The sequence below is a fragment of the Pinus tabuliformis genome, chromosome X (assembly GCF_031772625.1).
Source record: "Pinus tabuliformis cultivar Carrire ecotype Pingquan chromosome X, CPIR1, whole genome shotgun sequence".
NCBI lineage: Eukaryota > Viridiplantae > Streptophyta > Pinopsida > Pinales > Pinaceae > Pinus > Pinus tabuliformis.
In genome coordinates this window covers 420620361-420639896 of record NC_142308.1, presented here as the reverse complement: position 1 = coordinate 420639896, position 19536 = coordinate 420620361, and the positions used below count along the sequence as shown (strand labels likewise).

General features: G+C 34.2%; 1 protein-coding gene across 1 annotated transcript; it reads left to right on the top strand.

Annotated features, from left to right (window-relative positions):
- The first annotated feature begins 4434 nt into the window (after positions 1-4434).
- LOC149140360 (alcohol dehydrogenase 1-like) lies at positions 4435-7417 on the top strand. The gene is made up of 10 exons (XM_089450964.1): positions 4435-4600; positions 4774-4910; positions 5106-5152; positions 5282-5607; positions 5717-5799; positions 5981-6056; positions 6196-6257; positions 6344-6439; positions 6547-6708; positions 6910-7417. Exons 1-10 carry the CDS (start codon positions 4561-4563, stop codon positions 7027-7029), a joined length of 1149 nt encoding a protein of 382 aa, XP_089307090.1. The 5' UTR covers positions 4435-4560; the 3' UTR covers positions 7030-7417.
- Positions 7418-19536: the final 12119 nt, after the last annotated feature.

Below are 19536 nucleotides of genomic sequence, written 5' to 3'. Positions count from 1 at the left end.
AAATAAAAAATATGCATTTTTTTTGTTTTTTGTTTTTTTTGTTTTTTTTTTTTTTTTTGTTAATTTTAATTTATTTTTTTGTTTTTTTTTTATAATTTGAATTTAAAAAAAAAAATCAAAAATAGGTATTTTTTTGATAAATTGTAAATGTTTTTTTTTTAATTTATTTTTTCATTTGAAAAGACATATATTTTCCGCCATTTTAATATTTTTTGGGTTTTTTTTTTATAATTTGATTTTATTTTTGTTTTTTTAAATATTAATTTTACTAGTTTTTTCATTTTTTCGTTAATTTTCTATTTTTTTTTAAACTAGTTTGTTTTTATTTTTTTTATTTTTTTCCCTAGTTTTGCTAATGTTTTTTCTTAATTTCTCTATTTTTACTTATTTTTAAACTAGTTTGTTTTTATTTTTTTTATTTTTTTCCCTAGTTTTGCTAATGTTTTTTCTTAATTTCTTTATTTATTTATTTATTGTATTTTTTCCAAATTCTTTTAGGGTTTATGAGATAATTTTTTTTTAACATTTTTTATTTTTTATTTTTCTTTTTTTTTTAATATATTTTTTTATATTTGTTTTTTATAGAAAATTATTTCATTTGGATTGAAAATTTAATTAACAATGTATAAATATGTAGAATATCGAAAATGCAAAATATCGACATTCTTCTTTAAATATGCAAAACAATAAAAACCTCACTACAAAAAAAATTAAAAAATAAAAATAAAAACAAGATAATATGAAGAAGAAGACCACTTCCAAAATTATTAATTTTAAAAAATAATTATTTACATTCCATACAATAAAAAAATTTAAAGTCAAAAAATAGGTCTTTTAAAAAAGGGTGCGATGCAGAATAACCAATTTTTTAAATCAGCATGAAAATCACTACCATTCACTACCATTCTAAAACTTAATGCACATGAAAAAAATTAAAGTTCCAAAAACCATGTTCTAAAAAAAACATGTGTATTCTGCATCACCACTTTTGAAAATCGGGTCATTTTTTTGCTATCTCTACGAAACGGGTAACAATATCAGTTCCCGTTTCAAAGTTTACATTGTTAATAAGATGACCAACATGAAGTTTTTCCCTGGTTGCCAATTTTAACATCACTTCAACTAGAGTATATAAGCAAAAGTTATGCCACTCGAAAGTTGACTTTCTTGTTTTGACCACCATAATTTGAGAGAATGTCATGCTAACCTCCATTATTCATTGAAAAGGTACTAAACATGTTGTCATGATGAAGATCACTCTAGAAGAATCCATACTGTAACTCTACTTAAGAGTTGAAGGAGTCAAACTTAAACACTAATTGGTTATCAGGTTGTGTTATAATTGGGCCACTAGGAGGAAAAGGGGTTTCATTATATTCGAGTGCATTTTGTTCTATAGATGAACATAGTAGCCAAGAGTGGACTGGGTGAGACGATTTATGCACATTAGCAACCCATGGGCCACATGCCTCACTCCTTTGTACTTGCATCCATTTTCCATTCAAAGAAAGAAAGCACAATAGCCTCACCATGTTTTCAAATTCTTTTACATAAATAAAAACTATGATTAAATTTTAAAATTATAAATTCAAATAATTAAAAGTATTACACTATATATATATATATATATATATATATATATATATATATATATATATATATATATATATGTCGAGCGAGAACCCTTACATAATTCATCCATTTCCATAACAATTCTGCTTTCACATGTCTAATACAAATGTAGCATATGCTTATGGCATTTTTTGCCTATAATTCTAAATAGATGCCTACTATAGACTATGTAGTAGATTCCTAAATACAAACATAATTTGCATAACATCAGAAACTAAAACTTAGAGAAAAACTATCCAAAAACTAGCCTCCAAACTAGACACATCTTCAGGATTGGAGCTCATAGATCACTTTTATTGCTTTGGAGCTTGAACCATCTTCCCTCTTTTTCAAGTTGCGTATTCACTAGATTCAACCTCTGAAGGAGCTAGTTGTAGTCCTATGATGAATAGGTCTTCCATCTCTACCATTTTGTAGTCAATGGCTACCATATTGATCCTAAATTCACTCTGCAAACCATCAATTTTAATTTGCATCAACTCGAGCTTGAAGTTGGTTAACAACTGAAGGGATTTGTGAGCCATTTCTTCAACCTCTTGACACTGCTTGAAGGCGAGCTCAATGCTTTCCATAGCCTTGAGGACCTTGTCCAAAATTTCATTAACGTCAATGGATGTTGTGCCACGGGAAGAGGAGCCCACATTCTCCATGTCGAAATTACGCAGTGTCAACACTAGGGTGTAGGTGCTAGCTTTGATAACCGCTACGTTTACGAAACCATACTCATTGAAGTTCAGGGCTGGAAGAATGATATATATATACTAAGCCATTGAATGTATTCTTGAGAGGGCTTGATGTCAGCACTGAGAATGTTATCATGGCTTCTACATTTTTTCCCTTTCTCCATTGAATGCCGGGCTAGGATATCCATGCCAATATGGCTTTGAAATCCTTGCTGAAGGAACAAATTGCTACAGAGAAGGAGGGATAAATGCCTTAACATGAGGTGAAATGAATGCAACCTTTTCAACCAACTAATAAATTGAAACCTAACGTAGGTTAACAAGAACACGAGGCACGAGAAGGAGGACTACAATCAAGCCTTGTCAGTAAACGACATCCACCAAATCTTATAAGCCATCACATTTGAGACATTAATATTCAACCTAATTAATTGCTCCTCATAATTCTCAGCTTCCCTCATTTCTAATTTTCCATAAATGCAATTTAAAATTCCCTCTTTGCTATTTTGAAACATCATGGTAATGGGGAATTTATTTGACATTTATTATTCAATTGTATGATCCCTTATTTGCTAAAGTGTTTGCCAATGAGTTTAAATTCCTTAATATATGATAGAGTTCAACTTGCTCAAATCGTTGAAGTTGAAGAAGGATCCATCACACCATGGGAGATTGATTGCATTTATGTTGATGTTTGGCCTCCCATACTCATCAGATTACTATCATTGAACCATCAAATATCAGAATTCTTTGAATCTTCTTTTCAATGATTAGATTTAAACCTTTCCAAAGAGTGAGAAATTCCACTTGATTGTTGGTTGCTACTCCTAATCACAAACATATTGTGTCCCAATTTTTCCTCTGAGGCAAAGGATCACCCCTCCGGCCAACCCTCACAATAATAAAATTTATAAATCTATACAATTTTATTATTAAAATTAAACTTTTTATAATTGCATTAAATTATAAATTATTTACCATATAATTATACAATTTTGCTAAATTCAAATTTTAGTGATTATATACTATTTCTAATATATCATTAATCAATTATACAACTTTACCAAATTCAAATTTTAGTAATTATAAACTATTTTTTATATATCATTAATCATAATTTTACTAACAAAACTATAAATTAATTCATTACACAATAAAACAAGAAAATATACTTCCATAAAAATGACATAAATAAATATATTCATTAATTATAATTCTATTGTTTATCAACAAAATTATGATTTAATCCAAATCACACCAAAAAAAATATACTTCAATGCAAACACAAAAGTATGATTTAATCAGGCTAAACTTCAATGCAACATAAACTTTTATAGATAAGAATATATTTTAAAATAACTTTTTAATTTAAAAATTATTAAAATTTATAGTTTATAGATAAGAATATCTTTAAAAAAGCTTTTTAATTTAAAATTTATTTTGTAGGGTTAATTATTTAAATTTAAATTAAAAAATATAAGATTTTAACATTTTGATAATATAAATAATAAATTGTATTTTAAATATTTTATATTTTATTTTTTAATGGAAATTCAGCTACCCCATATTTATTATATTTTTTTTTCCATTTTAAATGCAGCTCATTTATAATTTATAACCAATAACGATTTTTTTTAATGTTAAACTTAAATTATAAATATTTTATAAGTCAAACTTATAACAAATAAGTGATAACCAGAAAATATGCATAAGTGATAACCAGAAAATATGCCCATTGGAAAATCCAAGCATATAAAAGTTAGACTAAGGCATGACCAATTGCCCCGACAAACCTTTGCCCACTTTGAAAATGCTGATATCAAAATCCATAAAAAGGAAACCATCGAAGGTCCAAGGTGGACCTTTATCCTCGCATACCCACCACGCTCTCCGAAAAAGTATGGAGTGTAAAGTAGTTAAGTGGAAAAACGCAAAACGCAGACTCGGATTTCATAGATCCTGTATGGCTGATAGGTAAGGCCACCAGATAACCATGGACTCCATAAATATTGCAGATAACTATGCCCTCATTAATTCAAACTAATGACATGGAGGCTTATCCCGACAAATATGGCATGCCTGACTTCGCAACGCCTTCACCGCATTCGATTATCAGTGTTTCAAGGGAAGTGGGATATAAATTCAGGAACCATATCTGCCTTCACCACCAACGCAAGAAGCAAGCCTTTGTTTGTCCTGCATAATACTACCATAGCGAGAGAAGACCATTTGCGCAGAAAGGAAAATGGCGAGCTCTACTGCAGGCCAGGTTATCAAATGCAAAGGTAATTACTCCAGTTGAGTTCAGTTCAGTGCAAAGAGTCATGGCCACATTCTATTTATTTCATGTATATCATTTCAGGGCAAAATTGAATTTCAGGGTTAAGTTGGATTTATGCAAACTGTATGTGTGCTTCTTGAAATCTGATATATTTTGATATTTGTATATCTGTTGCAGCTGCTGTTGCCTGGGCAGCAGGGGAGCCTCTGAAGATTGAAGAAGTGGAGGTGGCTCCCCCACAGGCAATGGAAGTCAGAATTAAAATTCATTATACTGCCTTGTGTCATACAGACGTTTATTTCTGGGAAGCAAAGGTATGCTTTGAAAAATTATTGGAACTAAATTTATTAAACATCAATAAAAATTAAAGTCTGGATATGTGGCATTCCCCTGCACTGTATGATACATTAGCTTCCTCTTTATACAATTAAGTCACTACAAACATTGATTATTACATATTTTCAACAGTGAAATTAAATTACTGATACTCATACTGCTTTCTGTTGCAGGGCCAAACCCCTCTCTTTCCCCGCATTTTGGGACATGAAGCAGCTGGGTATGCACTCTGTTTTTTATTCAAAATAAATTAATTAGTTATACTAGTAGGCATGTAGAATTTCAGAAGGGAAAAAGAGACAGAAACTTTGTGATTTATTGTTCACTAACTATAGGTTGGTTGACACAGGGTTGTTGAGAGTGTTGGAGAAGGGGTGACTGACCTCAAGGAGGGTGACACTGTGCTTCCTGTATTTACTGGAGAATGTGGAGAATGCAGACACTGCAAGTCAGAGGAGAGCAACATGTGTGATCTTCTGAGAATTAACACTGAGAGAGGGGTTATGATAAATGATGGAAAAACAAGGTTTTCAAAAGATGGGAAACCGATTTACCATTTCCTTGGTACATCGACTTTCAGCGAGTACACTGTTGCTCATGCCGGTTGTGTTGCCAAAATTAATCCAGAGGCCCCTCTTGACAAAGTCTGTGTTCTGAGTTGTGGTGCCTCAACAGGTAACTACTTCATGCGAACTTCTTAATGTACTTGGTTGATGATTGTGAAACCCATGATCGTTTCCTAGATTAGAAATGTCATTCAAACTTCATTTTGCTGTGGATTCAGGGATGGGTGCGGCTTTGAATGTAGCCAAACCCAAGAAGGGTTCAACAGTAGCAGTATTTGGCCTTGGGGCTGTTGGGCTTGGTGTAAGTACTAACGAAAAGTGTACTCTCTTTATGTTCGTGTCAATACTCTTATTTTACAGTCATTAATGGATTATGATGATTATTTAACAGTTCAGCACTGTTCCTGAATATTTTGGGACCAATATCATGAGTGTACCCTTTAGTTTTCTGTTACGCATCTTGTTTGGGTTAATCTATGCAGGCTGCTGAAGGGGCAAGAATTGCAGGAGCTTCTCGAATAATTGGAATCGATTTAAACAGTGAAAGATTTGAAAAAGGTTGAAAATTGACCATTTCCACCATTTGTTAATCAGTGTATATATGTTAAATTGCCCATTTCCGTCATTTGTGAATCAGTGTGTATATGTTTGACTGAAGAATTGCCTTTCCTTTCTAATTTTTTTGATCCTTTTACAGCAAAACTCTTTGGTGTAACGGAATTTATTAACCCACTGGACCACGCCAAGCCTGTTCAAGAGGTCACTTAGTTTATATTAATTAACTTTTAAAGCTGAATACAGTTTTACCTTGCCTTGCAAGAACTGCTGATTAAATTCTTTTACAGGTTATTGCTGAGAAAACTGATGGAGGGGTGGACTACAGTATCGAGTGCACGGGGAATGTTAAGGCCATGATTCAAGCCTTCGAATCCTGTCATGACGTATTTAGTCTGCCTTGCCTTGCCTTCCCTCTCTTCTGAAATTGTAAATATACGCTCAGTTTTAGCAACTATGCATATGCTGATCACATGGGTATGTGTTTGTTCAGGGTTGGGGTGTAGCCGTTTTAGTGGGGGTCCCTCATTCGGACGCAGTATTTCAAACCAGTCCCTTGAATTTTCTGACTGAAAGGACATTGAAAGGAACTTTCTATGGGAACTATAAGCCCCGTTCTGATTTGCCAGGTCTTGTAGAAATGTATTTGGCTAAGGTAAGGCTTCTATCATCTATTTATGACAGTTATAAGATAAAAAGCTTAAATCACTGGTGATTAATTTATTTGCTTAGATTTTCTGATAGAAATGGCTCTCTCAGACCATGCCTGCTGATTTCTTAGTAGATAGCTCTACTCTGTGATCTTTATGTAATAAGGTTTTTAACCTGAGTTACTTTCCTGGTTTATATTTTGCAGAAGATTGAACTGGAGAAATTTATTACACACGAGGTTTCATTTGCCGATATCAATAAGGCATTTGATTACATGCTAAAAGGAGAGAGTCTGAGATGTATCATTAACCTGATTGGCAATTGAGTGATAGAGAGGAAGTTGTTAGTTTAAATATCAGTTCGAAGTATTTACAGTTATTTAGAGTTTCTTACAGATTGTGTGGCTGATCTTTTCGTGATTGTATCTGGTCATTAGATTCCTTGATAGAGGTTTCCTTGCATTCAGAGGCTTGGAGAAGAAGTGTGGAAAATAAGAATTTCGAATAGAGTTTCTTACAGATTGTGTAGTTGATCTTTTTATGATTTTACTTGGTCATTAGATTCCTTGAAAGAAGTGTCCTGGCATTCAGAGGCTTGGAGAAGAAATGTGGAAAATAAGAATTTCGAAGAATTGTTATAATGGAGACACTGGAATTTTCAATAATAATGATCTTGTCATGATGAATCCAATTGGATTTTTGGACAGTTGAAAATTTGTTCTTATGAAAAAAATAATTTTATTATGGTTTTCCTTGCATTCAATACATATGTAAGATCATAGACAGCAAAACTTTTAATAGATATAGCATATTTTAGTGTCTTATTAAAAATAAACTTTCAGCAAGAACAAGAATATAAGGATTTGAAATGCAGCCACTCTATTTAATTAATAACTAATAACGGTAAATAATACAAGCCAGAATGATTAACATAGAAACCCTATCTAAGATCATAGACAGCAAAACTTTTAACAGATATAGTATATTTTAGTGTCCTATGAAAAATAAACTTTCAGCAAGAACAAGAATACAAGGATTTGAATTGCAGCCTCTCTATTTAATTAATAACTGTAAATAATACAAGCTAGAATGATTAACATAGAAACCTTTGCCAATGGCATGCAAAGCTGCTCATCGACTGTCTCGGCAAACTGAATTTTGAAGCACACTAATGGATTCACCAGACAAATTACACACCCACCGGGTTGTCTTTGGGATCAAACTAGAAAGAACTCAATCTGGGATCAAACTAGAACTCAATCTAGCACTAGCCTTGCTAAGTTCTCAACAAAGACAAAATAGATAAAAAACTCAGATGATTCAAATGCCTAGCTCCTATTCTCTTTAATAGGCTTGATGGACTCTCTGGAAACCTGATTTTATTATTTTCCCTTGAAAACAAAAACAAATATGATAGGCAAATCCCATGGGTAGATTCTGTCCATTTTGACTACATCAAGAAAAAGGAAATATTACAACATAAAAATGCTTGAAGCAGAAACAATCTCTTATAATTTTAAAAATTCTGAATTTCGAATTATTGTTATGGAAAATCCATATTGACATTTTGGAGTTTTTAATAGGTGTTATTATGACAAATTAAAATGAGTTTGAAAAGTTAAGAATAGTTCTTATAAAAAATTAAATTTGGAATTCTGAAATTTTAATAATAATGAAAAATCATAATGGTCACTTTTAATAATACTCATTGTTGTAATTTTGATACACAGTTAAAAACGTAACATATAATAAAAAATATATAGTTTCAATAAAAAAAAATTAAATTAAAAAAAATCTTGAAAATTAAAAACATAATATATATATATATAACAAAAAACAATCTATCATTTCACTTGAGAGCCTATAAAGAAATCTTATATATGGTTCACTCTTTATAAAAAAAAAAATTCTTTTTTAAGAAGTTTTTGCTCTAATTTAATTTATAAATACTTTTTTAGTCTTACTTTTTTAGAAGTCTTCACTCTTAACTTAATTTATAAATACTTTTTTAATCTTACTTTTTTAGAAGTCTTCGCTCTAAACCTAATTTATAAATAATTTTTTAGTCTTACTTTTTAGAAGTCTTCACTCTTAACTTAATTTATAAATACTTTTTTAATCTTACTTTTTTAGAAGTCTTCGCTCTAACCTAATTTATAAATACTTTTTTAGTCTTCCTGTTTCAGAATTCTTCCCTCTAACCTAATCTATAAGTATTTTTTCAGAAATCTTCTTTCTAAACAAATTTATCTATATGAAGTTACACACACAACATAAAAATCAATCCATCAAGAAATTTAATTCTTAATTATTTTAAATGTTTCAGGTATTCTTTTGAATATGTTGGGCTGTAATATTTCATCCTTACCCTTTATTCATATTTTTAACAATTGCAACAAAAAGATGCTTTAGCAAATTTCTAGCCTATAGATATTTATTCAAAACAGTTTTTTTGCAAAAAAATAAACTTGTCTTTTGCCAAATGAATGGTTAATGCATCAATTAACATGTTTCCATACTTCACAAAATCACATTTTTAACACAATTTCTTTTTATTTCCCCTTGTCCTGAGGATGAACCACATTAGTTGGTTTCGTGGAACAAATTCTGAAAATGTGATTAATCCAAAAGATAGTTATCTACTTCAGATCTTTTTACTATTTCAATGCAAGCTTGAGTGTCTTACTAAGGAATAACCTTGATGCATACTATTGTTTTCCATTAAGTTCTTTAACCAAATGAAATCCTTGATTGCAAAGTAGGCATAAGCATTCTACTTGCAACACTTAATAATTAGATGGTTGGTTTCTTAGTGGCTCATAATACTATTTCTCTAGTGATGACTCACATCCTAGTAATTTGAATGGATGCAAATGTTTATCACTCACATCCTTGCTTAATCATTTCAATGCATCATTCAAACTCCCCTTGGCTATAATACATGTTTTAAATAGTGTTATTGTTCCTCAAGTTTCGATGGAATCCCCTAAATATGTTTTCATTTAATGCCCCCATGTTTTAGAAAGTTGGTGGAACATTATTTTGAAATGTCTTCAAGGTATCTTATAACTCTATTGATTGCCAATGTTATAGTCCTAAACATAAAGGAAAATGAAATTGGCTCAATGGAAATAAACAAAAGCATTGCTTGGTATTATTCATACCATAACATACACTAGGTTGCCAATTGCATTCATGTATAATACTTGGGTCATTGCATGTAGCTCACTTACATATTTGGACCGATGTCCAACAATTTCATACCATTTCCTATTAGAGTTGCACTTGACTTGCATTCATTGAAATCTTCAAAGAATGTTACTATAGTTTTTTTTGGCACAAGTGAATATGTCGATTCACTATATATTTTCACTTCAATATCAACACAATAATGGATCTCACCAATTGATGATATAAAATGCAATGGTCATGTTAGATTTGACTTTGAACTTTTAATAATGAAAAACATTTACAAAATATGATAGAATCATCTACATACATTGTTAGGATTTAGGATATTTAACACAAATTATTGTAAACACTTGGGTCAACAAGAAAATTATTAAACCATTGCTCCTTCATGTGCCCATTGATCCTTTGGTACTAAGCTTGAGAAGATTCCTTTAAACCATACACAACCTAGTATATCTTACAAACCAAATGTTCTCTACTCAATCTCACATATGCCTTAGGTTGCTCTATGTATATGTTTTCCAACTCTCCATTAAGGAAATAAGTGTTTTTATCTAGATTGGATAATTATGTTGTTTTTCATCCATATTGAAACTTTCAAAGTGGAAAAAGTTGAGGAATAAGCTCACAAGGCCATTTTTACTAGCGGGACTCAGTTTGGAAAATTGGGGTTTGAAATCTTCTAGAAGCAATTTGAGGCATTAAATGGAATTTTTTGGGGACAAAAAATTGTTGTGTAAGTTCAAAACGTTTCTACATTATTCTACAGACATATATTTTTCCAATGACTCAAGAATCACTTCAATTGGAGTCTATATGCAAAAATTATGCCACTCGGAAGTTAACTTTCTTGTTTTGAAAACCATAATTTGAGAGGATGCATTCATTATTCATTGAAAGTGTTGATGTTTCGAAATGTAAGTATCACTCTAGCACTACACGCACATCTACATCTCAAATTTCTTGGTGGCTATTGAGAAGTAAGGGGAATATTATCCCACAGTTTAAAGCTGCTCAAGTTAGGAAGAATCCTGCAACTAACAACCCTGATGGTCAAAGAAAAGAAAGAAAACCTAGCTACTCTAACCCTAAGCATGAAAATATGTACAAAGCAATAAACCAATCAGTTTTCTCAGGTTAGACCCTTAGATTACTATAGGGCCTAAGCTGCATCTACGAAAAGAAATTGACTATAATGCTTTCATGCATGACTAATTGAATAAACAAGATCCCTCCTATTAATGTCAAACATTAGATGCATAAATGAAGAAATGAATAAATGAAGGCATATTGAAAACTTAGTGTTTCACATTAATAATGTTTCCATTGTTGTTTGATAGATTTATATTATGATACAAAAATCTTAGTCACTTGTACGATACACATTATTAATCGATAATGAATAAGACTTCATGGTACAACAATTTAATATTGTGAAAGAGCATTAACTACCCCCTTTTTATTAGTGTAATTTTAGTTAAACAAAAAAACTTAATGGAGTTTGAAACCATGGCCTCCAAATTACACAACTAGTGACTTTACCATTAAACCATGTATACAACTTGGTATAATTAACTATCTAATCACACACTTCAATTGTTGTTTATGTATAAGTTTTATGAAATAAAACCTTAATTCATTATATAAAGAGTGTGATTAAACTTATTAATGAATAAGTATTTTTTGTAACAACCAAATGTTAAAAGAACCTGTAGTCAATGAAAGAAGTTAAGTAAAATTAAACAAAATTAGAATATGTACAGAAACAAAACAAAAATTTAAAAAGGCACCTAACTAAAACAAATATTAAATAAACTAAAGGTCAATACATTAGTGAACACATTATATATAGAAATTAAGGTTAATGTAATAAACAATGAAACATGGTAAAAGAGGAAATTCACATAACGTGAAAGAAAGAACATAAATTCTAGAATTTTATGAGTGTAAAAAAAAGAAATTAAAACATTTATACAAAACACTAATTTGGATTTATGAAGCAACGGAATGAAATACAGATTCAAACCAGAACACAAAGATACATCCAAACAAAACTCCAATTTATAAATAACAACTACTGAAAATTGTTTCAATGCATAAGAGAAATAAACTAGTTCAAGCGATGGTATCTTATCTTTGAGAATAGATGTGATGACTACATGCCTTTTGAATTGTGTTAGAATGAAGATGACAAACCCTTTTATCATCAAGAAATAATGGGAAACCCTAAACATCCAAAAACCTAACCCTAGGAGATGAAGCACCAAAAGTTTGTGGGTTATGTTGGGGTTGGTTGTACATCAACTTCCCGAGGTCATAAATTTGACATACAATCTCCATTTGACATGCATGATACCTTGTTAGAAATATTTTCCGAGGATAACAAATTTCAACAACAAACCCTATTTCATGCTATAGGTTTGTCTGTTTTCTAAAATAACACCATTTAAGGCCTCCAAAAGGATCCAAAAGTTTAGGACTCGAAAAATTTCCAAAAATAGTAAACTATGCTTGAATTTGGGAATTGAAAGGAAATAGTGTTGGGGGTCCTAGTGGAATAGGTGGGTGGCCACCAATATCCACTTGGATCAATCCTCCCCCCTTAGGAAGCAATGGTCCCCATTACGTTGAGTGCCTCTATGAGATGGGAAATATTTTTGCTCAACTTGGCCCTTGGTGAGCCACTTGCTAATAGTATAAGTGTCTTCAAACACACACATTTTATTAATAAGGAAAAGAAAAATTACATAGAAAATTTGCAAGAGTTTACACTCAAAAACTCAACACACTTGCAAGTTGGAAAATGTGATTTAAATAAGCTAAATGTCCTAACCTATTTTAGTTATGGATCACTTATTTAATTAACAAGTGTTCATTTACATTAAATGCTATCTTAACAAATCTACTAACTATTTTCCTAAATTGGAGCCTAAGAAACGACACCTTTCTAGATGCCATATCGTTTACGACAATTCACTATTTTTAGAAGGTCTCCAATATTTAATTAAATATTATATTCTAACTATTAAACTAAGATTTATGTATTTTGGGTCATCGAACAGTCCCCCCTATGATCCAAAGATACATTACAACAAATGCAAGTTCATCTCTGAACTTAGTAAATTTGATTCTGCCAAGTGGTTTTGTGAAAATATCTGAGATCTGATCTTCTGAAAGACAATATATCGGCTTGATGACATCATTTGCAATGAGTGTTCTGATGTGATGATACTTTGGGTCCACATGCTTTGTTTTGGAATGAAAAACTGGATTTTTGGCAAGATTTACGACTGCCTAGATGTCGATGAATAAAGATGTATCTTCTGCTTAAGGAATGCCCAAGTCCTGCAAAACTCTACGCAACCAAAAAATTTCACATGCTGCATCCCATGCTGATATTGTAACACCCTCCTCCCACATCCACCCAAGTAACTACGCCAACCGGAGTAAACATGAGATTAGAGGCTACTGTGATCAAATTTGACCTCCTATGTGACCTTAAGGAAGTGAAATCAACCTCACACACAATCATCCAACATTATCAACACAATCCTCAGGAGACAAGTCAACCACTCAAACAACCTATCCCTGGGTCCCACTGCTGTTCTAGACCTCTGAGGCCATAGTCGCTCTCATGCTATAGGCAAGGGAAAGACCAAAGACCTAAAGTTGCTCTCATGGTATGGGAAAGGGAGAGACCAAAGACCTAAAGTTGCTCTCGTAGGCCTACATGCCAGCCACTGTTGACCAAACTTACGAGTTCTGTGCCAGCGACCTCCGGATTTAAGCCACTTCTTTTAGGCCTAGAGTCGAGGCCAGTGCCCAGAATGGAATGAAAGTTTGAAATCAATAAAAGTATAGGGAAACAATGACACAAAAGAAATAATCTCAACAAGACCTTAACCAGACCCCTACTAGCCATGACAGACATTTCTTCAAACATATCATCGACATGTAACCTTCAGGTGCAAGCAATAGATTTAAGTGTATGGATCTCATACTTATCTGAGAATCACTATGAACTGTTGTTCCCTCATTTCATTTGTTGCATATTCATCTATTAGGTCATAGATACATTATCCATTCATATACAAGTAAAAACATGCTGAGAGCCATACATAGCTGTTGTCATAAAATGTGCATATAACCAACATAATAGGAACAAAAATACAATAAACATATCAGCCATCACAACCCATAGTTACACTAGTGAATTTGTAGAAATTTTGAATAATATAACACTTATTCACAGAGATTATCCTGATTATACACTATTTGTGGAATGCATGCATAATACATAACCTCCTCTACATTGATCATCAATTTTGCGGAATTAAAAACAATGAAACATCAATCACATGCGCACATTAACACAATATGTAATGGGGAAAGCATATAGCTGAAAACCCCGAACTATCTGTATATTATAATGATAGAGAACATGTAACAATACATAGTACAATACTCCTCACAAGTACTCAATACTATCTCCACCTGCTACACACAAACTAGCTCAGATCTGAATCAAGTCACAGGTTCAAATCTCCTCCGCTGTTTGCCTGCCTCTACTACGCAATCTAATGTGAGAATAGGAATGATCCAAGCTCGTTTTTCCTTGGCTTGTATTGCACAATCCTCATTGGCAATCTCAATCAATGATTGTGCAAATCTCATGCACAACTATAGTCACGACTGATAGTAGACTCACCCTTTCACCCACCTCTAACACTTGTCTCCACTGAACTGTCGATGCACTGAGTTAACTGATGTATTCTTTAGTTGATTTATGAGTTAATAATTAGTGAATTAATTAATAATTAATTCACATCACTCATCACTAGTGTATTTGGCAGTTAGACTAAATACAACTAGTTCAACTAAGTCAAATTGAACACAACTCCATCAACTCCTCAATCAACTCCACCAAACTCAATCTCTTGAGTTCTAACTGAAGTCCATCATGCAATAGCTCAAATAACCCATAAGAAAAGCGTATTTCCTTCTGGACATTGCATATGCCACATCCGTAGTTCGAACTGAAGTGCTGTAAGAGGATAAGATAATGTTTATAGTCCAAATATTATTAAGAGCTAATAAAATTCGACTGTTCTATTTTTAGACTGCAGTCTAAAAATAGACTCTGCCCATATGTCTAAAAATAGAAGTCCATCTATTTTTACCAACATGACCAATCATCCACAAATAGCATCCTACAACTCATAGACCATGATCCATATGTCTAAAAATAGACATAGTCTAAAAATAGACTTTGCGCCAAAAATAGCCTGTGGGCCCACTAAGTGAAGGCGACTTCTTTTCACTAAGCTCCATCATCTTGCTGCATTTTCAACACTCCCTCTCAACAAGATATGGATTATCTGCAACCCCTATCCTACAACTCTGGAATGTTTTGCATGCAACACATTTGCCCGGTCCACTTGCTCCAACACGTAGAAATTTTGAATAATTTAACACATATTCAACAGAGATTATCCTGATCATGTACTATTGCGGAATACATACACAATACATAAGCTCCTCTACGTTGATCATCAATATAGCAGCATCAATAACAATTAAAACATCAAGAGCATTCACACATTAACACAGTATGTAACCCGGGGAAAGCTTCTCGCTAAAAACCCCACACTATCTGTATATTAATGATTGAGACCATGTAACATTTTAAAGTACAATGCTTATCACAAGCAATCCAGTACCAGCTCCACCTGTTACATACAATACAGCTCAGATATGATCTCCAAATCTATTCCACTGCTTGCCTGCCTCTCCAGCTCAATACTTGCTCAAGAACTGATGAGAATGGTTTACCAAACTCGTATTTCACCTGCAAAGAATCACTCACACTCTGTTGGACGTGAGCACAGGCTACAATTCTTGATATTGGCCAATTCATTGGCATACTCAATCCCTCTGATTGTGCAAGATCTGATGCACAACTATAGTCACAACTGATAGCAATCTGATTCTCTAACACCTGTCCCTGCTGAACTGAACATGCACTGACATGCAACTGAGTTAACTGATGTATTCTATAGTTGTATTATGAGTTAATAATTAGTTTAACAACTCATCATTAGTCTATTTGCAGTTAGACTAACTACAACTAGTTTAACCAAGTCAAACTGAACACAACTCCATCAACTCCACTAAACTCAACTGATTGAGTTCTAACTGAAGTCATGCATGCAACAACTCAACTGACTCATAAGAAAAGTGTACTTCCTTCTGACAGCTGCATGGGCCACATCTGTAGCTCAAACTGAAGTGCTCCAGGAGAAGAAGATCAAGTTTATAGTCCAAATATTATTATGAGACAATAATATTTGACTTTTCTATTTTTGACAGCCAGTCTAAAAATAGACTTTGATCACCCACACTATGATCACTCACACTGTGGTCACCCACATTGTGGTCACCCACACTGTGATAAAAAATAGAACTTGCGCCATAATTTGCCTGCGGGCGCACTTAGTGAAGGCGACTCTTTTCACTAAGCTCCATCATCTTGTTGCAATCTCAACACAACAACACTTGGAACAAAAACACTCCCAACTGACCACTCTGTTGGGCTAGGAACATACTCTGATGCTGAAGCTCTACCTGCTGCTGACAAGTGCTCCCTCTTTGACATATGCGCTACTGCAACATCTCCATGCATCTCGCACCATTGCACACTTCTCTGTGCCACCTAGCACTGTGCAAAACACTTGTGCCTCTCGCATTGCTTCAGCCTGATAGCTATGCGTTGTCTTGGGATTCCCTACACTGTCGCTCTCTCTACCGCTCCATCAGCATCTGTCTCTACCCAATCAATCAGTTCCTGCTACTCCACATCGGGGCTCCAGTAGCAAGGTCTCATCCAAGAGGTTGGGTACCTCAGGATCGTGCCCCTCCTCCTTGGGATGATCACTCTATATCGCCCCACCTCCTACCTGGAGGTATGGTTGCATGTGATCCCTCAGCCCACCTGGCTCGAAGTTTCCCCCTACTGGAGGTCTCTGCATGAGTAGATGTCTCTACTCAATCTCCTCTCAACTTCCCTTGTTGTGGCTACTCCACAACCTCCTAAAGCTGCTGCACCAATCGTGGCTCCTCCACAATCGTCTGAGACTTCTTCTGGCTCTGCATGTTGAGAGGTAATATATGCTCCCTCTCAACCACCAAGTCTCCATCAGTTGCCTCACTGCTCAAGGCTTTGCATGCATCTTGAACCTCAAGAGCATATAGGTTCTTGACCCGTGAACCAATCTGCTTCACCTATCTAGTGATGATGTGTCTAAGGAAAACCTTTCCCTTACAGAAGACTACATCATAGCCTCTGTCTTCCAGCATCACGATCAACACCAAGTTTCTCTTTAGTCCTGGTACATACTTGACATTGGTCAAGGTAAGGCGAGCTCCATGCTCCCTCTGAAAAATAACGGTGCCTACACCTGAGACACTATACTTCTCATCATTACCCATCTTTATGAGTATCTGGAGATCTTTCTCCTCCAAAGTACTGAACAAACTCTTGTCACCGGTCATGTGGAAAGAAGCTCCACTATCAAGAAACCAACCACTTCCCACCATGAATGAAACCATTCATGCAAAGAGTGTGAAATCCAAATCAAACTGTGAAGCAAGTGCCTCACCTTCAGATCCTTCCCCGGATCCATTCTTGGATTTCCTCCGTGGACAATTTGCAGCATAATGGCCCACCTCATGACAACGAAAACATTGCACTTTCGATTTGTCAACCTTCTTCCCATCATTGAAATAACTGGATTCGAAAAGAGAACCCTTCTCCTTCCCCTTCTTTGATTTGGCAGCCAAAGCGTAATTTTCTTCATCAGATGCCTTTGATGAAGATCCGTCCCTGGTATTCCGCCTGATCTCCTCTTGCAAAAGATCCGACCAAAGTCTCTCCCATCCTGGCAATTTCTCCTGACCATTGACAGAGTCCTGATAGGAATGCCAACTCTCCGGAAGACCAAGGAGAGCCAAGATCACCAAGTCCTCATCATCGACAGTCACCCCCACACTTCCCAGCTCATCCCGGCATTGGGTGAACTTTGTGAGATACCTGGGCATACTGTCTCCTTTCTCACACTTAATGTTTTTGAGTTTATCCTTGAGTGCCAACTTCCTCTGGTCGCTCTTGCTTTGGAATAAATCTGTCAACGCTTTCCACATCAAGTATGGAGAATCCTTTCCATGCAGGCTGGATACAATGTGATCCTTCACGCCCTCCAACAGAATCCTTCAACATTTTGCTGTCTTCTTTTGCCAAGCCTCAATGTGAGAAGCATCAGTAGGCTTTGGGACCTTAGCCTCTATGAACTACTTCAACCCATTGTCATCTAACACCGCCTCCATCCTGTCTTTCCATGCAATATAATTCGAGCTGCCTTCAAGGGCATACTCCAATCGCAATCCGTTGAAAGACATTTCAACTTCGACACCAAGAAAACACTGCTGCAAATTTGAATTCCACCAGCTCAAAACTCAACCGCTTCTGATCTAAAATTCGTGAGAACAAAGTATTTATCGTACAGAGATTGACTGTATGGGCTTTTACCGGATATCTCACCTTCCAAAAGAAGGATGAATCCAGAGGCTACCTGGCCCGATTACAGACTCTGCCTGAAGAAATAAAATGTAATCACTTTCTGAATAATAGATCTGATGATCAACTTCGCTCTGATACCATGTAGAAATTTTGAATAATATAACACTTATTCACAGAGATTATCCTGATTATACACTATTTGCGGAATGCATGCATAATACATAACCTCCTCTATGTTGATCATCAATTTTGCGGAATTAAAAACAATGAAACATCAATCGCATGCACACATTAACACAGTATGTAATGGGGAAAGCATACATCTAAAAAACCCAAACTATCTATATATTATAATGATAGAGAACATGTAAGAATACATAGTACAATACTCCTCACAAGTACTCAGTACTATCTCCACCTGATACACACAAACTAGCTCAGATTTGACTCAAGTCACAGGTTCAAATCTCCGCCACTGTTTGCCTGCCTCTACTGCGCAATCCAATGTGAGAATAGGAATGATCCAAGCTCGTTTTTTCCTTGGCTTGTACTACGCAATCCTCATTGGAAATCTCAATCAATGATTTTGCAAATCTCATGCACAACTATAGTCACAACTGATAGTAGACTCACCCTTTCATCCACCTCTAACACTTGTCTCCACTGAACTATCCATGCACTAAGTTAACTGATGTATCCTTTAGTTGATTTATGAGTTAATAATTAGTGAATTAATTAATAATTAATTCACATCACTCATCACTAGTGTATTTGGCAGTTAGACTAAATACAACTAGTTCAACTAAGTCAAACTGAACACAACTCCATCAACTTCTCAATCAACTCCACCAAACTCAATCTCTTGAGTTCTAACTGAAGTCCATTATGCAATAGCTCAACTAACCCATAAGAATAGCGTATTTCCTTCTGGCAGTTGCATGTGCCACATCCGTAGCTCGAACTGAAGTGCTGCAAGAGGATAAGATAATGTTTATAGTCCAAATATTATTAAGAGCTAATAAAATTCGACTGTTCTATTTTTAGACTGGCAGTCTAAAAATAGACT